General features: G+C 37.6%; 1 protein-coding gene across 28 annotated transcripts in view; it reads left to right on the forward strand.

Annotated features, from left to right (window-relative positions):
* Positions 1 to 4,439, forward strand: part of CASK (calcium/calmodulin dependent serine protein kinase) — a 263,121-nt gene extending 258,682 nt beyond the window's left edge. For 15 of the 28 annotated variants that reach the window (XM_087937716.1, XM_087937722.1, XM_087937720.1 and 12 more), the window contains one exon: positions 3,079 to 4,439. In XM_087937716.1, the coding sequence (XP_087793842.1) occupies positions 3,079 to 3,255 (177 nt within the window). In that variant the 3' untranslated portion in view covers positions 3,256 to 4,439. Of the gene's footprint in view, positions 1 to 540; positions 568 to 3,078 lie in introns of all 28 variants that reach the window. The other 13 variants (XM_087937711.1, XM_087937713.1, XM_087937717.1 and 10 more) reach the window with 1 other exon arrangement.
* Positions 4,440 to 23,843: the final 19,404 nt, after the last annotated feature.

Here is a 23,843-nt window from a genome sequence, read left to right on the forward strand (position 1 = left end):
ATTTTTGTACAGTTTAACCAAACGGATGTTAGACTGTGAAAATGGAAAATCATCCAGTTTCTTATTACAGATTTTCCCTGGTCGGAAATCTACTTCCTAGTTTCTTTTGAAAAAAATACATCTTTAAAGGGATAATCATAATGTTGCTCCATAATCATTATCATCTAGTCATTATGTTGCTCCATAATCAGTTTTTTCTTTAATTAAAAAGAAATAGAACTTTCTAAAATTTTAACTGGCTTTTTATTCTTATGAAAACTAATGGTATTTACATAAATGTGTTAATCCTACATATTTTAGTTTTACCTTTTCAAAATAAATACAAATTGCCAAACCCAGTTACAAGAAAGAAAGTTCAATGAGAATGTGTCAATATGGAAACATAAATAAGTAATACCTAAATAAATGGAAATGAAAAGTTGTTAGGAGGATTACTGTTACAGACATATCTTATATTACAGCATTATTGTTGGGTTTTATTTCACTTCTTTGCTTTGCTTTGCTTCTCATTTTTCTTATACTTGTACTGATTCTATCTAGCTGCCAAAATGGTGCAGAAAATTGCCTGTAAGTACCAGCTAGGAACAAATATTATGTATATTTTGTTATTTTAATATTATTTGAATAAAATAGTTGTTTTTAATAAAATGTAACCTATATGCCATAGCTATTTTTATATTTTCTTATATTTTTAATTTAAAACTGGAATTGGCAGTGTATGTATAGGCTTTCAGATGCAGTTGAATTACAGCTCAAAGCAAGTAATTCCACTAATCATGAGAGCTATAGTTCACCAGTCAGAGAGAATGATAGGAATCATAGAAATAATTTCCCAAGGATAAAATGACCTCACATTAGGTACCATGCAAATATCCTTTGTGGGAGGATGCCATAGTCCAGGTGATTTCCCCAGTCACTACATTAGGAAGTGTTGACTCTTTCTCATTTAATAAGGAGTAAATAATCTGGAGCTAGGTAAGTGCTTCCTTGCATTTTTGTGCACAATAGAAAAACTGTAGCTGAATTCTGAAGATTTCACCATATTTATATATTTATTTAAAACCTTTATATAGCTGCCCGTTTTGTAAAATTCTGAGCAACTCCCAATTTATTCTAGTTTCCATAGAATTTACTGAGGCTGGATTTGGGATAGGAATTTTCAAAATTTTTAAATAATTCTTTACAGCATAATACAGGTAGTCTTTGGGTTACAATGGCAATTGGGGTGGACCAGAGTTTCCATCATGAAGCAATGTGGCTATAAAGTCTGACATACCTTAGGTAAACCATATCACTTACTAATGACAATTGCAGCAGTCCTGGTTGCATGGGTACCATAGGAAGGTGCCGTGGGCAGTCATTTTGGAGTGCAGGCAAAATGGGAGGAACAACTTCTGACTTCCTGACAGCTCCCCTATTGATTTTGCTTGTGGAAAGTCAGCAGGAATGTCAGAAGTTGCAGTCACATGACAGTGGCTTGCTGCAATGTTGTAATTGCAATCCAGGCTCAAGCACCCAGATCATAATTTCAGATTCTGTGATAGCTGTAGTTTTGAAGACTGGTTGTAGATCTCCCTCGTTCAGCACCATCACAACTTTAAATGTTGTGAACTAGTGGTTATAATCCAAGAACTACCTATAAATCATATTTTGCATAACATAAAGTAATAAGTAGTTCTGACACAGTTCTATAGATATTATGATCCTTTCACAGTTTTATGATATACATGACAACAGTTATATAATAATATGGATCACCATTTACATATAGCCAGCAGTCTGCTGCAGCTGCTAAAAAAAGGAAACATAGTCTTAGGCTGCATCAGCAGAGGGCTAGCATCAAGATCACCAGAAGTGATAGTACCACTGTATACCGTATTGGTGAGGCCATATTAGGAATATTGCATCCAGTTCTGGCCACCACGGTTTAGAAACAAATGCTGAGGCCCTAGAAAGAGCACACAAAAGAGCAACAAAGATGATAAGGGGTCTGAAGACTAAGTCCTATGAAGAATAGCTAAAGCAACTAGGTATATTTAGTTTAACCAAGAAAACACAGAGGGGAGATATGATACCAATCTTCCAATAGAGAGGGCATCAGTTTAGCACCTGAGGTTAGGACAAGAAGTAATGGGTGAACGCTCATCGGGAGAGAGAGAAGGAGGAACTTTCTGACAGTAATAACTATTAAACAATGGAGTTGGTTACCTTCTGGAATTGTGGGTACTCTGAGCCTGGAGTTTTTCAGGGAAAGATTGCACAGTTATTTGTTTGAGATGATATAAGGACTCTGCCTTGGGAAGGAAATTAGACTAGAAGACCCCCAAATAACTGTCTAGTTAATCTGATTAGTTCACTTGTTTTATTATTTACAAAAATATCATACATCAAAAGCAAGGTATCTCATAGAAATTATGGAATAAAAATACTGAATGCAATTTACATATGTCAGTTTCAGTTTATTTCAGGGCAAATCCAAATGTTGAGAGGAAAAAGTAGGTTGCCAATACTTTTGTCCACTTCTGTATATATTAATCAGATTGTTATTAAGTAGTTTATTTTAGTCACAAACCAAGGTTTTGTGTTGAATTATGTTGAAACTACATAATATAACTTGGCTACTATTTGTATTTAATTTCTTTTTCATATTCTGATTTAACAATTTTCATTATTTATGGTTCACCATCCAGAGTCATTGATTTGAAATGAACAGCTATAATAAATAATACATACATACATACATACATACATACATACATGTTCTCATGATTCATTAATAAGGTAGCATTCCTCTCTTGTTCCTTGTTTATCCAATTATTTTCTCCTGTATTCATCTCTCCCATTTAAACAAATGCTGAGTTATATGAAGAAAATAAATTTATATAATTGAACCACACAGTTTAATAAGTTCAATTCAATTTTATTAAAGTAAAGCAACATTTCAAATACATGTCTTACAAGAGGATTCAAAATGAATGAATCCTTATATAAGAAATGCATTTGGAAATATGCTTCCTTGTATGCAATAACTAAGATAACAAAGTTGTTCCACCTTCATTTTTCCTAATCACTGTGCAGGATGAATCTCTTCAACGCTTGCAAAAGGAATCAGAAATCTTACAGAGAACATATGCACACTACTTTGACCTTACAATTATCAACAATGAAATTGATGAAACAATCAGGCATCTGGAAGAAGCCATTGAGCTTGTTTGTAAAGCATCACAATGGGTTCCTGTTTCCTGGATATATTAACCCAATTACCAGAAGAATGTGATCATTGTTGGAAGCCACCTCATACTTGGAAGAACCTCTTTGTTATTGACCTTATGTCAACAGGTCTTGGCCCCTAGAGACTACCTAGATGTAGTGTGACCTACATTTATAATTATTGTCATGTCCTTATAGCTAGGCAAAAAATATGATAATTTAAAGAGACAGTATCTTTTTTAAATCAGTTCTTCTAAATTTTATTAAAATGTATCTTTAAATGTATGTATTATTCAATCCTTTGGAATGGTATATTTTTGGAACTCATAGCTTTTAATTTCAAAGGCCCCTAAAACTGCACAAAATAGATGCTGCTTTCTATAATCTATTTTAATAATAATGTGATCTTTACGTTATTGGGGGTAGAACATTGCATCTTTTAGAGTCTGATTTTGTGAATTGGATTGAGTTGCTTTTCTTTATTTATTTGAAATTATTAGCCCGATCATGACCAGATCAATACTTATATTCTAATGGCCTTCTTCTGCTTTTTAAAATCATTTTTAAAGTAGCATTTTTAAAATATTTTAGTTTAATAGGAAGATAATGTGATACTGTCTCTTTGAAGAACTCTGTAAAACTGAATAGAGATTTGAAGTTGGGTCTTGACTCTTAATGCATGTGGACAGTTGCAAGCGTTCATGCCGTTGGTGTATCTGTGTTGAAAAAACTGTAATCTACAACCAAGTACATTCCATTCATGGGGGGAAGATACCCAAGGGAATAAAATAAAATACTATGACTAAGTTGTAAAACCTATGCACATCCCTTGCATTTTGGGCAACTTTATAAACAAAACTCCTAATTTTTATTATTAATCATATAGTGAAATGTGTTTGTAATTTTGTCTCAAATTAATTTGTTGTAAAGATGGGAGGGAAAAAAATTACTGGTTTTGCCATTTCAGATCTGTGTTGTCTGAGAGTATTACCGTTTTAATTACGTTTAAGCAAATATGCTGATTTTTAATATGTATGTAATTGTTTTGAAAATGCACACATTTTAAAAGAAAATACTGCGCAATGAAAGAAACCCAGTTTAAGTTTTGTGATAAATTAACAGTTCCAAAAACTCAGCTGCTGCAGCCGTGTAAATTCTTTTCAGATTCTATAGTCTGACCATTTTTTAAAGTTTTATTTTAAATATACTTCATTTTATGTGTTCAACAATTAAATGCCTTGAGTCATTCATTTCATCACAGGATTCTACAATTACTTAAGAAAAACAGCCAATTTTTTGTAGTTATTTAGAAAAAAGTTCTCTCATCTTTGTGATATTTGACATTCATGCTTTAATTGCAAACTCACTCTGAAAATAAGGGTCGCTTCATATATTCATATATTCACATTTTTAGCACTTGCTTGTATTATACATGCTGAAAAGTATATATTCCCAAAACACATTGTAATAAAATAAATATATGATTTAGATAAAATGGATTTTCCAATTGGCTATGGCTCGCTGAGTTATATGATCTAGTTGGAAAAAATATAATCTTGACAATGTGTGGAACAGTCCTAAATCTTAGATATGGAGCCTTAATAAGCAAATTTTACCATGAATTCATCTCAGGGTTATTGCTATATTCTGATTTCTCTAACTAATGTCTTAGCAAGGATAACATCTGTTCCCCATAACAGAAGGAGATTGTGCATTATCCATCCCAGTTTGTGATATCTTTGTGACTCAAATCTCCATGTATCACTGGTATTACTGTATCTTGGACTGATTGTTTTACATTTTTATTATTTAATATGGATTCTTTGCTTTTGTTATTAAATTCCGGTATGTTTTTGAAAAGTGTTATCTTCAACATTGCAATACAGAAATATTATTTACTAATATAAATTCCTTGAGAACAATTAAAGGTTCTCAATGATTACCATTCTAAAGAAACAAAATATTTTAAAAGGGCATTAGTTTTATCCACTTTGATTGTACTTCTTTCAGAGTTTTTAAGATTGTAGCTTGTTCTCCGATATTATTTTCAAGTTAGGTTGTAAGAATTCTTTGAGTCCAATTTTTAATATGCACACATTACATTTTTACCTATCAAGATAACATGCTGTGATCTTGAAGAAGTGAGGGTTGTTGATTGTAGAAGAGAGAAAGAGAGTTCGTTTGTTTGTTTGTTTTCTGGCAGTCCTGTATGTAATTTGGTGTATAGCCACAAGTAGTTAACCTCATTTCTTCAACGTTATAGTTCTGAACAAACATTTACAAACAAAAAAACAAAAAGAGGACTCTTACAGCACTTTTGTAAGAGTCCTATATACAGTGCATTCAGAAAGTATTCAGATCCTCTTTACTTTTGTCAATTTTGTTATGCTGCAGCCCAATTCTACAGTTGTTGAAATTCATTCTTTTTCTCATTAATCTACATTCAGTACTCCATAATGACAAAGTGAAAACAGAATTTTAGAAATATCTGTAAATTTATTAAAAAGAAAAAAATGAAATATCACATTGGAATAAGAATTCAGACCCTTTTGCATATGAAATTTAGCTCGAGTGCCTCCCATTTCTCTTGATTGTTGCTGACCTGTTTCTACACCTTGAATGGAGTTGACCTATGGTAAATTAAATTGATTGGACATGATTTGGAAAGGCACAAACCTCTCTATAGAAAGTGTCACCACTGACAAAGCATACTGTAGCAGAGGTTAAGAAGAAGCAAACTAAGCAGGTTTTCAAGTGTTTTGCACAGAGGAGAGGCTTCCATCTAGCCATTCTTCTATAAAGCCCAGATCAGTGGACGGCTGCAATGATGGTTGTCCTTCTGGAACTCTGTCCCAACTCCACACAAGGTCTCTGGAACTCAGTCAGAGTGACCATTAGGTTCTAGGTTACTTTCCTTCTATGCTGATTGCTCAGTTTGACCGGGCAACCAGCTCTTGGAAGATACTGCTTGCACCAAACTTCTTCCATTTGAGAATTATGGAGGCCACTGTGCTCTTAGGAAACTTCAGTGCAGCAGAAATTTTATTGTAGCCTTCCCTAGATCTGTGCCTTGCAATAATCCTGACTGAGCTCTGCAGACAGTTTCTTTGACTTCGTGGCTTTTGCTCTGCTACAGTATGCATTTTCAGCTGTGACGCCTTCTATAGAGATTGTGCACACAATATTGTGTGCCTTTCCAAATCATGTCCAATCAATTTAATTTACCACAAGTTGATTCCATTCAGGGTGTAGAAACATGCCAGCAACAATCAAGAGAAATGGGAGGCACTAGAGCTAAATTTCAAGTATTGTTGCAAAGGATCTGAATAGCAAGTTGCTCATTTTGCACTTTTTGCACATAGAAGTGTATATTTATTGGCAGAAAGATTATCTGCCTCTGTTCCAGTGACATATTCTAAACTTATTGTACACTTTGCAAGCTATTTATGAATTTCTGGATGCTACATATATTTTTAAGAAACTATTGTTATTTGCCCTTGATTATATCTATTGATCAAGTTCCTAATAATTTGATCAACATGTGTCTATATAATTTATAGGATCCCATGTAATTATCATATGATTTGAAACACTATGTTGAAAAAACTATTGGAGGAAGCTACATTGGGGTTTTTTTTTGTTTTCACTACTTTTGAGAAGATCCCAGGATCTAAATCACTGAATTCATTCAAGATTCTTTTACTCTCCCTTTGTACCCAGATATCTGCATGGAGGTCTTTTTTCTCTCGGTTGTTTTGGTTTTAACAGTTTGTATAATATACTAGATTCTTATTAATTTTGATAAATATTCAGGCGCAAAATAGGGATTTGACAATTGGTGCTAAATGTTTGTATTAATAATAACATAACAGCATAAAATTGCAAAAAAAGTTCACTTCCCATGATAATGATTAAACAATTGATTTTAATAAAATAGGATTAATATCCATGATTTGTGAAGGATTGCTCTTGCTATTAATACATTATTGTATTAATATTGGAAAATACAGAACAAAATCTATCAAATTGAAAGCTAAAATTATAAACTAATTGGGAATTGTGAACTTTTTAGAGTGCTTGTTCTTTAGAAGCAAAGTAGGGTCCTGATAGCACATAAACACTAATCTATAACATCATGTATTCTTTCGCTCTTATTTTTATGCAGAAGCATGCTTTATTAAAAAATCATATTTTGCTACCTCACCAGAATTAATTGTGGTAAAAAAAAGACCTAAGAATTGAGAATTGGAAGTGAGTTACATAGTAGATTCTTTCATACACACAAAGATGCACACATATACATGCACAGTATTTTTAAAAAGATAAAAACAAATACAAACTAATGTAAAGTAACAAAGAAAAACAAAAAGAAAGCTAAAAATGCAAGAAATGGAAACAGTAAAAATAGAAAAGAAACAAAAATGATATAAATAATTGACCATTTTTACAGCAGTTATAAGTGCAATTACAATTTTACTTCTTTCTCTGAAGTTAAAACATGACAATCTTCTTTCTATAATCTATCCTGTCTAATTATTAAACTGTGATTCATAAGTTCATTTTTTTCTGGTTCACACAAAAGTCTATAAAGGGTTTCCATTCCATTTCCAGCAATAAGAAGAGGAGCCGTGGTGGTGCAGTGGTTAGAATGAAATACTGCAGGCTAAGTCTACTGACTGCCAGGAAATTGATTTCTTCTGTCTTGATTGGCTCAAGGTTGACTCAGACTTCCATCCTTCCGAGGTCAGTAAAATGAGGACCCAGATTGTTGAGGGCAATATGCTGACTCTGTAAACTGCTTAGAGAGGGCTGTAAAGCACTGTGAAGCGGTATATAAGTCTAAGTGTTATTGCTATCTCTACTGTCCTTTCTCTGACTAAAAAAGTCAATCTCAGTGAGTTCCATCATTTCTACCAACCATCCCTTCTGTTCTAGGTATTGTTGAATCTTTCCACCTTCCACATAAAATAATATTGCTGCAGTTATCATGTACAAAACCAAAATTCCATTACTTTTTTCCAGCTTTTTATCCATCAGTCCTAAAAGAAAAATCTCTGGTCTCAGTTGTGTATTAATCTTTAATATCCACTAAATCTTTACGTATTTTGATCCGAAATGTTCTAGCTTTTTTACATGTCCAGTAAGTATGATAAAATGTCTCTTCTTGTTCACATTTCCAACACAAATTTGAAATTATATATTCTGGACAATTTTATTTTGTGACATATACCAATGGTACATCATTTTATAAAAATGTAAAATTATAGTGTAAATTTCTATCCTTGCAACTGCAATTTCTCATTGTTCCATTTCTGTATACTGGTAGTCCTCAACTTACAACAGTTCATTTAGTGACCATTCAAAGTTAACATCATCACTGAAAAAAGTGACCGTTTTTCACACAACCATAAAAGCATCCCCATGGTCATTTGATCAAAATTCAGATGCTTGGCAACTGATTCATATTTATGATGGTTGTCATATCCTGTTGTCACATGATCTCCTTTTGCGACCTAACAAGCAAAGTCAATGGGGAATCCAGATGTTACTAACTTAACTACAGTGATTCATTTAACATCTGGCAAGAACGGTCATAAAATGGAGCAAAACTCAACAAATTTTTCCACAACAGAAATGTTGCGGTCAATTGTAGTTATAAGTTGAGGACTACCTGTATAATAACCAAACTTTTAGCCCAGTTTATCATACATTATTTCATTCTTCTGTTTCAAATTTCAATAGAAGTTTACACATTTTAGTAACATAAAATGTTCATCATATGTACAAAATTCCATTTCAGATTCAGTCTTACAATGTTCAAAACCATAAGCTGTTTTGTCTATTTTAAATGTTTCTAATAACTGTAAATAAGAAAACCACTGGCAACTATGTCCCTCTGCCATCAGTTCTTCTGTTGACATTTTCTATTTCCCTTGATAAAAATCTAATATCTCATAATAAGTTAGCCTGTGTATTTTCATATTATTTCTTATGTATAAAATGTGGCTGAGAGCCACAAAGGTATTTTGGTTCATAACTTAGATTTCTAACTCTTCCATCTTTTGAATATGTCACGTCTAACATAAGGATTAAAATACACAATAACCTTGACTTTATCTTACCAAAATATCCACACTACTCAAATCTCAAGTCATATCCTTCAAAAGCCTTCTATTTCTCTATAACATCACTCTTTCATCCAAACCAAATAGCAAACTGTAAAATACAATTTCAAATCAGGTAAAGCTCTTTGGGTCTTGGGATACCTTATATTTAATTTGTTGGGTTCCCCCCCCTCCCACCACACAATGTCGGTGTATCCTTTTGCCACTATTTAAATAGTGTATTAGTTGTCAAAATAGGTATTATCTGAAATAAAAACATTATTCTAGGCAGGTCATTTTTATCTCAGAAATTTTCCAAAGCAATGAGAATTACAGTTTTTCCCATCCTAACTTATTCTTTTAATTTTATTCCATGTCTTAACATAGTTATTATGAAACAATATATAGTTCATTTTGTGATATCCAGATATTTTAATTTCTTCTCAATCTTACCTGCTTTATTTACCAATTTTATGAATTTGTCATCTATTTTCCTGTTTTTTCTTAACATCTGTGTCATAATAGATACTTTCTGTCAACCCTCGGAATGGTTGACCCTCCACATACAGCCTTAGTGTCCCATCCTTCTTTTCCCTGAACAGGACCAGGGCTGCAATCCAGGACCTGGGCAGCTCAATGAATCCCCTAGCCAAGTTTTTCGCTATGTAGCATTGTAGTTCATCCATCTCCCATGGTGTCATTGAGTATATTTTTGGCTTTGGTAATTTGGCGCCTCGGCAGATTTCTATGGCACAGTCTGTGGGCCGGTGTGGGGGAACGATGTTGTATTCCTTCTTGCTGAATACATTTGCGAGGTCTCTAGACACAGGGTGGAAGGCCAGATTCCCCACGCCCTTAGCCTCATGGCTTGGGGTGCCACTGGGATCCCGTTTCCGGAGTTGCTCATGCTGAGGGAATTTGAGGGGTATTGCCTATCCTCAAGTACCAACATCCGCCTTCTCCCCCAGATAGTTGGACCCCACTTGTCCAACCACTACAATGGACAATGGAATGTCAAAGCGCCTTTGAAATAATAAAGGCACTGTTTGCTAAGGAGCTCATCCTAAAGCCTTTGAAATAATAAAGGCACTGTTTGCTAAGGAGCCCATCCTAAAACATCCAGATCCAGAGCGAGTATTTGTGGTACAAGCCAATGCCATTGACATGGCCGTGGGAGTTGTCCTTCTCCAAACCAATGAGCAGGATAACCTGCAACTGCACCTATACGTCATGCAAATTCACCGACTCCAAAAGGCAGTGGGCGATTCGGAAAAAGGAAGCCTATGCAGTCCGGTGGGGACTGATGACATGGCATCTGCTGGAGAGGAGTCATGTACCCTTTGAAGTGTGGACAAATCACAAGAACCTTGAAGCCTTCCAAACTCTGTGCAAGTTGCCCCCCAAAAAAGTCAGGTGGGTGCAGTATTTTAAACACTTCCTCTTCACCCTGAAGTATATTTCTAGGAGGAGGAATTTTCTTGTGGATGCCCTATCAAGGATGCCTCAATACAATAGCAGATGGGGAGATGTGGTTCATGCCATTATACTTCCTCTGCAATCCACGACTCAAGCCACAACCCGGGGGCAGGCGATACAACAGCCGGAAGAGGGATGGGATGAGATTACCTGTTCCTTGAAGGCGGCTATGGCCACTGACCCATGATTTCAGAGAACCGGCAAATGTTAACCCAGAGAGATGGCCTTGCGTGGAAGGGGAGCAAATTATATGTCCCTCACAATCAGCAGATGGCTGTGCTGCAGAAGTCCCATGATGTGAAGTCAGCTGGTCATTTCAGGTTCCTGAAAACCCTTCATCTGGTCAACCAACAATTTTGATGGCCAAAATTGAAAAAAGACCTAGAGGACTATGTCCGGAGCTGTATGATCTGTGCAGCGATGAAAAAATGACTAGGAAAACCACTGGGCCTCTTGCAACCTGTGGCTAATCCCACTTTACCGTGAGAAGAAATAGCTATGAATTTCATCATAGAACTCCCTGAAAGTAATGGGAATACTATTATATGGGCAATTATTGACATATTCTCAAAGCAAGCCCACTTTATGACTTGTCCGAACCTCCCATTGGCACATAAGCTGGCAAAGATGTTCCTCACCCACATCTACTGCCTCCACGGCATCCCATGGAGAATCATCTTGGACCAGGGACTGCAATTCATAGCCAAATTCTGGAGGGAGTTCCTTAGGATGATTGGGTCCTCTCAAGGCCTGAGTTCCGCATTCCATCCAGCTACCAATGCAGTGGCAGAGAGCCAATGCCATGATTGAGCAATATATCAGATGCTACGTAAACTACCAACAGACCATTTGGACTGACGACCTATCCTTCGCAGAAGTAGCATATAACTACTCCGTCACAGCAGTATGAGGTTCACCCCCTTCAAATTGGCCAATGGGATAGAGTTTGTCCCCACTCCCAAGGACCCTCAGGAGTCCCCCTTGTCTATTAGCCTAACTGAGTGGGTGGACAACATGCAAAAAGTAGGGGGGAAGGTGAGAATAGCATTAAGGAAGGTAGCAGAGACCCAAAAGGTCCACATCAACAAGAAGCAGAGATGACAGACCTCATTCCAGGTTGGTGAAAGGTCCAGGCCGACAAAAAGCAGAGCCATCAGACCTCATTCCAGGTTGGTGAGGTGTTCCTCTCTACCAAATACCTACGTCTAAAGGTGCCCTGCCGTAAACTAGTCCCTAAATTCCTGGGTCCATTTCCCATAGTCTGTGTAATAAACCTAGTCACAGTGGAACTGAAGCTCCCTCGTCTATTAGAGAGAATACAACTGGTGTTCCACAGTAGTCTGTTGAGACATGTAGAGGCCTCGGAGGTATGAAGTCCCCTGAAGCATGAACCCAGGGGCATTCAAGTGGGGGGAAGCTCACTATGAAGTTGAGCGGATCCTAGATTCTCACATTCATAGGGTGGTGCTACAATACCTGGTACAATGGAAGGGGTACTCCCTATCAGAGGCATATTGGGTGAGGAATTGGGAGGTGAAGGCTGCATGGTTGGTGAGACAGTTCCACTGGGAACACCCTTGAAAACTGGATGGGAGTGATTGCGTGGCACCCTGCTCAACAGGCAACTAATTGTGGTCTTTGCTTATCTTCCAGATGCAATCTCCATGATAGAGGGGAGCCGCCTGTCAACCCTTGAAATGGTGAGCCTCCAGCAGACCGTTTCGGGGTTGCCATTCAGGGGGGAAAGGATTACAGGTATAATGAAAAACAGACTCATGGTATGGGAGGTAGACAACAAAGAAGCAGCAGGTCGACAATCATCTGGAGAGCAGATGGTCCAAATCAACAGCCCAACTTCAGCATAACTTCTATCACACCTTCACAGGTGCAGGCTGGACGTCCTTGGCTCCCAAGGGAAAGAATGTTGTTATGATTATACACCCCACACGATCTATACCTCCCCCCCCTTCTGAACCATCACTGTGGCAGCCCTGCAGACTCTCACATAAGATGGTTATAGGGCTGACACACTGCCCCCTCCCTCAGGTGATGAGGAGCTCCTAGAACAAGATAAAGGATAAGGAATTAGTTGTGGCATCCCTAACCTCCCCTTCCCCTTGGCTTATTAGGGAAATTCTCATGGAACTGCTTTACCATTCTGTCTGCTTTTACATCCCAGCTCTTTACCCATGTAGCTTCATACAAGGGATAACTTCTAGTGGACTAAATATTGCAAGTGACCCCAGTGCATTCAAGAGTCCAAGATTTGCGTAAACTCATAGTGGATTTCACCTTGTACTACAATGGGTTTAGGTGCTGCCCTATTCCTTGGTCTTAATTGTGAATCCACAACTGGCTTTAACAAGCTACTATGGAACACCAGATGTATTTTCCCTAACAGTCGGGCAAGATTTAATTGTACACTTTAGTTTAAGGTATTTTGTCAATAAGTACACATGATCTCCCACTCAGAAGAGAGGCTGGAGATACCATGGTGCTTATCTGTTTTTTGGTGGGGTTTTTTGTACGCTTTGCTGCTTCAGCCAGGGCCCGTTTCATATTCTCCCAACCCAACATTAGTGAGTCCATCCTCTCGCCAATTCTGGCATGGAAACAAACTCCATGCCACTAGTGATCTGAAAAGGGGTTAGTCCAATGCTACTGTGCACTGTGTTATTGTAAGCCATCTCCAAAAACAGCAGCAAGTCTGCCCAATTGTCTTGGGACAGTCCACATAGCATCTCAGATATTGCTCTACCATGGCGTTCTTACATTTTGTGGCCCCGTTCATGCTTGGATGAAAAGCCAAGGTCAATCCTATGGTCCCTGGGTCAATCCTATGGTCTTCAAGAACTCCCTCTAGAACTTTGCTGTGAACTGTACTCCTCGATTCGAGATGATTTGGGGAATTCCATACAGTTGATATATATGCTTTATGAACATCTTAGCCAATTTCCTGGGTGAAGGCAACCCAGAGCAGGCAGTAAAGTGGGCTTGTTTTGAAAAGTCAACCATGGTCCAAGTGACTGTTTCCCCTGCTCTCTGGGAATTCAACTATGAAGTCTATGGCAATTTCTTCCAAGGCCAGCTGGGGTCTGCCACTTGTTGGAGTAATCCCGGGAGTTTCCCCAGTCTCATCTTCATGGCTGCACACGTAGAGCAACTTTTAACATACTCCCCCACATTGGTTTTCATCTTTGGCCACCAAAATTGCCTTCTGGTTAAGTAGAGGGTTTTTAGGGATCCGAAGTGACCAGCCAAGTGTGAGTCATGGCTGGGTTGCAAAACTTGAAGCCTCAATCTGGCAGGGATGTAGAGTTTGGACCCCTTCCAAGCCAATCTCACCCTTAAGGTTAAGGTGTCCCAGTTGTCAGCAAACCACTGGTCAGTTGGGAGCAAGGACTTTAGAGTGGCTGTCATTTGATCTCTGAGGTCACCCTGATGCTTGGCTTGACCTCTTGTGGTGGCTTGGGCTGCTTTGGGGGAATGGGGAATTATTGCGTGCACGACCTCTTCCCAGCAACTGTCGAATTATGGTTTCCTTGACAAGACGTCTGCAAGCAGGTTCTTCCCCTCCCCGCTGATGTATTTCAGCTCAAAGTTAAAGGGGGGGAAGAAATGTCATATTGGCACATCTGGGGAAAACCCGAATCTAAATTCCCGCATTTTCCCCACCCAAAGTAAAACCCAAAGTTCCTTCCCCTACATCCACTTCTGCATCACATGGTCCAATCAAATCAATGGCCCAACTTCAGCCAACTTCTATCACGCCTCCCCAGGTGCAGGATGGACATCCTTAGTTCCCAAGGGAAAGAATGCTGTTATGATTATACACCCCACGCTATCTACACCCCCCGCTTTTGTTCCCACAGCTTGCTGAACCATCACTGTGGCAGCCCTGTATTCTTTCATATAGGATGGTTATAGGGCTGACAGCTACTCTGTCTTATTCTATATTCTAATAGTATGGTTAGCCCTCCAAGCTATTGTACATCATCATCATCATCTTCATGCATTTTTAGTATATCAGCTATTGGAGATAGCTACATTTTGAAGTATGCCATCAATAAAATGTCTCCTGTATCCTACACATACATACCGTGTTTCTCCAAAAAGAAGGCCAGGTCTTATTTTCTTTTGACCCCCCCAAAATAGCTAGGCCTTCCTTTTGGAGGGTTCTGATTATTGACTCACCTCGCAGTGGTGGCACCAACAGCCCCACCCAACTTCTGCAGATGCTTGTCGCCATTCACATGCCTCCGTTTCACCTTGAGATGCCTTCTGGAAAGCCCTCTGCAGCCGATAACAGAGCTCTGGATCAATCCGGAGCTCTATTATCGGCTGCAAATGCCTTCCGGAAAGCCCTCTGCAGCTGATAATAGAGCTCTGGAATGATTTGGAGCTCTATTAACTGCAGAGGACTTTCCAGGAGGCATTTGCAGAGCTCTATAATCGGCTGCTGTAATGTCCTGCCTCTCCTCCCTACTCAAGAAAGAAAAGACTCTTGAAACTTTGGCATTTCAAAAGGAATCTTTTATTGAGCAGGAGTGGTAGGAAGACAAAGGAAAAGCAAACTCTGAGCTCCCTCAGGCAATACAGTTAGAATAATAGGAATTAGAAACCCCTCCCTTCAGTCCAATATGGGTTTGACCAATCCACAGGTGTTGAGATGTTATTGTAATGGTCGTCCTGGGATCCTGATAAGCGAGCGTTCCCAGGGTCATCTGCCTTTCAGAACAAAAAAACCCACATGGCCTCCCCCTCCCTTCACATTCCTCAAAAGGTGAGAAAATCTCCGGGCACCCAGATGCCAGGATAAAGGTTATAAAATGAAAAGTTACAAGCAAGGAAGAAAGCAATAAACTACATACCATAATCTAAATACTACATTCCCCCTTCCCTCCAGCTGAACGGCAGTATCATGAACAGGGATCTGACAGCTGCAGAGGGCTTTCCAGAAGGCATTTGAAGGCAAAAAGGAGGCCAGGGTGATGCGTGCGAGTGGCAGTAAGCAGCCACAGAAGAAGTGGGCCAGCAGTGAGTTCCAGCTGGACGGGGCTGTCGATGCCACTGCCACAAGGTGAGTCAATAATCTGAAGGCAAAATGGAAGCCATGGCAATGCATGCGAGTGGCAGCAAGTGGCTGCAGAAGGTGTGTCAGGTGCCTGGTAAGTAGAGCAACTCCACCCCCCATCCCCACCCTAGCTTATTTTTTACTTGTGTGCCTCACCCCACCCCCTGCACCCCATGGGCAGGGTCTTAATTAGGGCTAATTTTGTGGGTAGGCTTAATTTGATCGCATGTGCTCAAAAACATGATAGGGCTTCTTTTCAAAATGGGTCATCTTTTTTGAAGAAACACACATGGTACATACATAACAAGCCTATGTTGTGTTATGTGTAATAGAGTAAGTATAAGCAAAAAAATTAAAGTCAAAATATATAAGAAAATGAATTCTGGATCTTATCTTACACAAACTATATATCTTTATTCTATTCTGTCCTTAAATGGTCTGTGCGTCCATGACATTCATACACTAATTCATACCCTGCCTTTTGATATTTAAACTTCTTATCAATCTCTTTTTCATTATCTCATAAGTTCCATTTATCTGAGATTTTCTTAGTTTTCCTTTTTTTTTTAGCCTATATATACTCCATATTTTTGTTTTCCAATTCTATCTTAATTCACGTTCTCTGTATCAACAAAGCACTTCAGCATTATCAGGCATCTATTTCCGTTGATCATTCTTGTTTAACTCTGTCAAGCAAGAATGATCAGTGGAAATAGATGCCTGATAATGCTGAAGTGCTTTGTCTTAGTCTTGCTGCAAATGATTTGAATTCTTAGCATTATCATCTGCACATAAATAAAATGTACACATATTCTTTACCTCACATCAAAGCATTCCTTGGGTATTAATCTATAAATACATGAAAAACCTAGGGAATGTTAAATCTTTTTCTTATTCCTAGCTCAACTTTGAACTATTTATAAGGTATTCCTTTTATTATTGTGTGCTTTAATAACCTTTCTTTCGTAGATATCTTCATGTCCTACTGAAGAAGAAAATATGACCTGAATGCTCCCTTACCTGACATGTTTCATTTTCCAAATTTTGCTTATTATCGTCTGTCCTACCATTTCAGTCAGAATTCTGACGAACATCTCTGCAAGCACACTTGACAATTGATCTGCAAAAAAGCATTCTTCATTATAATAACGTTTAAAAGATTTCTAATATTTTAAACTTTATAAGAAAATATTTTAAAAATAATTAAAATGAAAAACAAAGCTCTGCAGGCATAGTTTCTGTTTCTTCGTCTTCTGTACTATTCATAGACAAGTTTCTGTCTTGATTGGAAATTGCCATAGGATGAAGTACCATCAGGAACTTCCATCTGACGTCACAATGATACCAGAAGCGGAGAAACAGAATTCTCCATTCCTGCACCTGGCTTCTCACTGTTTGTGGGCTCTGGAAGAAGCCGAAAACCACCTTGGAGGAGCAGTGAAGCTAAGGAGGGGTACTCTGAGAGGTCCCAGGAGAGAACGCAACTCTCCTGTGGAACTCCAGAGCCTTTTCCCTCTACGCCACAAAGGAGAGAAGAGCCTAAGCATTATGCTGGAGAGGAGATAGTGAATGGTGTTTGGAACTGGGTGAGAAGAATCTGCTGTACCTAAAACTTAACCCCAAAAAACTTTCCAGGGAAAAAAAGAACTTACTGTTATTTTTAAAGTGGCAGTACAAGCATTTTGAGAAGAACTTTAAAGTTGTGGGGGGGGGGGGAGAAGGCAAATTTTTGGAAATTATAGAAAACTGGAACTTTAAATTGGACAGATATTGTATTGAATAGGCATTTTAAAATGCTGGAACCATATACCTAAAAATGAATATTATCTTATTATTTTGGATTGTTATTTCTACAATTGGAGAAAACTGGCTAAAATTGGAATGGGATTTAAGAGCACCACCTGCTGACGGAAGGAAGACACAACATATTCCCAAAATTCAGAAATATTATTAAAGTGACTTTGAAGGTCTTAATATAAGATTGAATTTATAGATTTATGAGGCTTTTGAAAATCCCTGAGACAATCCAGAGGAAAAGGTCGATTAATTTGGAGATATAAAGATATAAGAACTTTAAATTTTGCAAGAAGTGACTTTGGTTTGAATACTTGTTTTTGTTTTTTGGATTATTTGACAAAAAAAAGGAATAAAATAAAATTAAACGAGAAGTCTCACCAGCAAGAAATGAATGAAATTTGGGAAGAAATGGTGTTGATGTTTGAGGATTTTAAAGACACTTTGAAAAGAAGCAGCATGAATAAAATGCAGAGCATAGAAGAAAAGCTGGAAAGGAGTGAGCAAGATGCCTAAGAAGAAGAGGAATCAATTAAAAGACTAGAAGAAAATACAGAGACAAATCAAATAAAATGTGATGATGAGGAGGGAAAAATAAATATAATGATGGATGTAATAAGCAGAGAGGAGAGTATTTTAAGGGAATTGAAAGAGGAACTGAAACTGCAGGATGATTTTTTTTGGGAGAGAGACAAAGGCAAGAACAAAACTTTTGAAAATTAGACAATGGAACAGGGTGGAAAAGGGAGAAATGCATAAAAGGATTGGTTATGATGTGGAAGCAGATAAAGACCCAGAGAGGAGTATGGTAGGCAAGCTAAAAGGAGAAATTTAATGCTTTAAATAGGACAAGAGAAGATGGTTAAAGAACAATTTTTTTTAATATAATAATGATATAATTAAAAGTTATAATAGGGATGGAAATTAGAGAGAGGGAGAACAATGGAACACATATAGGTATATAATATGATAAAGAAGTAATAAAAGGGGAAAATGGAATATTAAGCATGTTTAAGTAAAATGGTGATTAGCATAAAAATAACACATTAAAATACTGAATATTTAAAACTTAATATCAAGATGTATATTATTAGAATTATATAATCTTGTTAAATATAATAAATATGATTATTAATATTTTATCTGTGGTAAAAGGAAGGATATTTCTGATGAATGAAATTTTATACACACATGTTGTGATTCCGACACCAGCTACAGGTTTTTTGAATGAAAGTTCCAGCGAGGAGGACTTGTATGAATCAGCAAGTATTAGTGATTGCAATGATGAGGAGGAGGCGAATGTTACAAGGGAGGTCACATTTGATTTGCAGGACCGGCCTGAACCTTCAACCTCTTCGGCTTCTCAATCAGGTTATCAGCCGGGAACGGCTGATAATGAGGAACTTATGGAGTCTTCAGGTGAAAGTAATAATTTAGATAATCGCTGGGTGGATGTCAGAAGCAGGCGTCTCTTTACGAGAAGAAACCAACGGGAGCACAGGAGGAGGGCAGATCAGTAATTAGACTAATTAGTTGCTGCTCTATAAAAGGAAGAGGGATGACTCTGCACGCTGTCGAGAACAAATTGTTTGCAAGGAGAACTGAAGACTTTGGTTTGGAGGATTTAAATCTGAAATATCTTGTTGGGATTTGGATTTATTGGAACTATTATTTTGGATTATTTTGTGAAGGCTAACCACAGCTGTAATCAGTAAAGATTCCTGGTTGCTGCTTTTATTTGCGAGGACTGCTGCTTTCAGCCTTATCTGTTTATTTTTGGTTGCTGCCTTTATTTGCGAGGACTGCTGCTTTCAGCCTTATCTGTTTATTTTTGAAGGTGGGACATAACACACACACATACAAGTATTGAAGTACTGAATAATTAAATAAGGAAAGACTATAACTTAATAAAAATATCCCTATTATTATTAAAAGTATATAAATGTGTAAAGCACAGAAATATGATGAATAATAGCTTAACTGTATTAAAATGTGGAAAGAAAGGGAATATTTTTGGAAATAATAGTGGCATAATTAGAAGTTAGAATAGGGATGGAAACTAGAGAGAGGGAATAATAGAATACGCTTCTTTATGCAACAAGGTGATGTAAGAATAAGAAGAGAAATTAGAACTTGAACGATGGTAGTATTAAGTATATTTGAATAACATGGTAAACTCACATGAAAATAATATATGGAAATATTGAATAATTAAATAATGGAAGATTGTAACTGAACATTAATATATTAATGCTAGAACTATATAAGTTTGTGAAAGATAGTAAATATGGTTATTAATATATTATTGGATGTAAAGAATAGAATATAAAGATTGCCGTAAAAATAATATACTGCAATATTGAAAATCAAATAATGAGAATTTGAATTTAATAAAATATGGGTAGTAAGAATTATAGAATTATATAACTAGAATTATATAAGCTTATTAAAAGTTAAATACGTTGAGTATTATTTTAATTGTATTAAAATGTAAGACACCCAGGTGCCACACTGTTTACACATTGATATGTATGTAAAAAAAAACTTTTTGCAAAAAAGTGAGGTACCATCAGTACACTGATGATCATCCATCCTGGGTCACCCAAATGATGCTATTGCTGCCCTCCTATAATGTCTGAAGGCTGTGGAGGTTTTGATGGGGGACAAGAAAATTTTGAGTGAACCCCAGTAGAACCAAGTGTCTTTGGGTGTGTGGAGCTTCTGGCTCCAGGACTAGTTGTATTACCTCAGATAGATCCAGTGCCTAATATATGTATTCTTCTGGACTTGTGACTCCTGCTCAATGAGCAGGTGGCAATTGTGGCCAGAAGAGCCTTTGCACAATTTTGTGTTATGCACAATTTGCAACTTTCCTGGATCAGTCCCTCCACTCAGTCACACAAGTCCTGGTCATCTCTTGCCTGCATTACTGCAATTAATTCTACATGAGGCTATTTTTGAAGAGTATATGGAAACTTCAGCTGGTGCAGAACACAGCTGTGTGGGCAGTTTCTAGGGCTCCTAGGGTGACCCATGTTACACTGCTGTTTCACAAGCTGAACTAGCTGCCAGTTTGCTTTTGGATTGAATTCAAATTATCACTTTTAAAGCCCTTCATGGCATGGGTCCAGGGGTCCAGACTACCTGAGGAACTGGCTCACCCCTATGGGACTTGCTCACCCATCCATGCCAGCAGAAGGGGCATGTTGCAGACCCTGTTGACTAAAAAATTTTGGCCAGTGAGGTTCAGAAGAAGGTATGTTTCTGCCGTGGCACTCTCCCTGTAGAACATAATGTCCCCAGAGGTGAGACCCGCGTCTGCCCTTTTGGCCTTCCAAAAGGCCTTGAAGACATGGCTGGGCCAATGACAGTGTGGCATTTTGGAGGTAACTGTTTAAGTAAATAACCTCCCTTTGTTCCCTCCCTCTCCATCCAGGTCAGTTTTATTTTAACTGAATTTTAATTTTAAGATCCTCATATATTGTTTTAAATTACTGTGTTTTAATTGTATATCTGTAATCTGCCCAGAGTCTCCTCCGGCAAGATGGATGATTAATTAATAGGGATCAACCAGAACACCCCAAAAAAACCCTTTTTAAAAATAGCATTCTCAGAAGCAATAGGTTTACAACAAATGAATCAAGAGGAGCAAAAAAAGACTTGAAGATATGTTTATGTTAATCCCAAAATAGAAACATGAAGGGCACTGGGATTATCATACAAAATAAATTGTAGTAGGAAAGGGCCAGGCAAATATTAAGATCTTTTTTTTCAATATATATATTTTTTATTGTTTACAAATATAAATATCTAACACAATGCAACCGTTCTGGCATTACTGTGCCATACATACAAGGATATTACTAAACCATTAACATTCATATTATTGGTACGATATTAATTCTGTTACAATTGTTTTTCCCATCCTATCATATCACATTCTGGGTCTATTCATCCTATTTTTTGTTCCGACCTCCATCTCTCTTTTGCAACCATTGATAAAGCTTATTCCAGGTATCATAGCATTCTGTTTCTCCCTTATTTTTCAAGTTAGTCTATCAAGTTCTTCACAAGCCAGTATTTTCCTTACTATCTATCTTTCTGGTGGTGTATTTTCATTCTTCCAGTGTTGTGCATAGACCATTCTCTCCGCTTTCAGTACATGTATTATTAAATATGTTGTGCCTTTTCTGTGACCTTCTGTCATTATTCCTAAAAGGAATTGAATATGTTCTCCCACCATTTGCTCTAACCATGTCTGAATCTGTTGCCAATATTTCCTTGCATGGTTACATGTCCACCACATGTGATAGTATGCACCTGGTAAATCCTTGTATTTCCAGCATTTTGGTGATAAATTTCTAAACATTTTGGCCAGCCTTGCTGGAGGAAGATGCCACCTGTAGAACATTTTGTATAAATTTTCCTTGTATAATGTGGCCAATGTTAATTTCCTATTTTCCCAAAGATTCTACCATATAGCCAATTCAATGTTGTATCCAAAATTTTGGGCCCATGCCACCATTGTCTCTAACAATTTATAGTCTAATAGGTATCTCTGTAGCACCTTAATCAGTTTATCTTCAATCCCTATTAACAGTTTGTCTAATGTTGTTAATTCTCTATTAATGCCCCATGTTTTCACATCCTGTGTGTATCTCAACTGTATTTGTAGATATCACCACCACTCCAGTTCTACCCCTTGTGCTATTAATTCTGATCTGGTTTTCAATTCTTTCTCATTTAATATGTCCTTGTGTACAACAATTTTCCCCATATTTATCAAATTTGGGTGTTAGCACTTCTAATGTAGAGAGCCAGATTGGAGTTTCAATATAATTTTTATGTTTAATTTTGTTCCACACCGTCAAGAGTGCCTGTCTTTTGTGGTGTCTCTGAAAATATTTGTGTGCTGTGCCTTTTCCGTACCAAAGAAAAACGTGCCATTCTTCTTGGATATCATGGCCTTCCAGTGTTAATAGCCTCTTATTCCTTAATGTAATCCAAGTGAGTGCTGCAGCCTGATAATATAACTCCCAGTTAGGCAGGGCAAATCCTCCTGTCAGATGGTGCTCCATTCAAAATCCAAGAAAGAAATACTTAGACTCCATAAATTAGAGAAAAGATATCTTTTACTGGAAGTCAAGTGGTAGCAACAAAAGAATTCTGAATCTGAGAAAATGAGCACGTAATTCACATATACAAAGTGATGGCAACGTTCCCACCCCAATAGTTCAATTGGCTCATCCAATTAAAAGTTGTGTACCACATTATGTGGGCATCTTCAGGTGGTGATGAGGCCTCTGTCCGTTGACCTTGACATGTTTTGATAAAGTGTTGCAGTTGCGCATAGCATAGGATAGAAGCCTAAGCAAGAAACTCCCCCCCCCCCCAGCTTATACAGTTTGTTTTGTAAAAACCTCCAGCTCACTTCCCATAATCATGTCCCCCCTCCTCCCCCTGTTACTTATGACAGCTGAAAGATGCAAAGCAAAGGAAGAAAATCTTGAAGGCTGACATTCGCCCCCCTGAAAAACAGGCATTAGACCTAAAAAAGAGAAAGAATAAAAGATAAAAGCATAATATACATATAACATCATAATACTAAAGTTCAGGGTTTATTAGGATATTTTGTACGAAACGCCTTGACAAGCTTAGGAGCTCGAACATCCTTCTCATTCACCCATTCAGAATGGGAAGGAGGAAAATGTTTCCAAACAACTAAATACTGGAGTTTCTCTTTATTTCCTAGAGTCCAAGATTTCTTTAACTTCAAAATGATGCTCACCTTCAATAAGCAAAGGATGGTGGGATCAACCTGAGCCGGTCTCAGGTCGGAGGTATGTTCAGGTTTTAATTAACATGGAAGACAGGGTGGATTCGTCGGAGGGTTTTTGGTAACTGCAGTTGGACTGCCACAGGATTCACGATTAGTTCAATTGGAAAAGGTCCAACATACTTAGGTCCAAGCTTTTTTGACTTTTGTGCGGTCTGCAAATATTTTTATGAGATTGATGAGCATCATCCAATGCTTTACGGGTAACCAGCCAGGTAAGCTGGAGTTGGGTTATCCACTCATTCAGTGACTGAATGTTAGGTTTCTCCTGTGGAAGTTCGGGTATAGGTACAAAGTCTTGTCCCGAAGCCACTTTAAATGGAGTAAACCCAGTACTGCTGTGTACCAA

The sequence above is a fragment of the Pseudonaja textilis genome, chromosome 7 (genome assembly GCF_049901715.1).
Source record: "Pseudonaja textilis isolate UNSWEBS1 chromosome 7, rPseTex1.2, whole genome shotgun sequence".
NCBI classification, from domain to species: domain Eukaryota; kingdom Metazoa; phylum Chordata; class Lepidosauria; order Squamata; family Elapidae; genus Pseudonaja; species Pseudonaja textilis.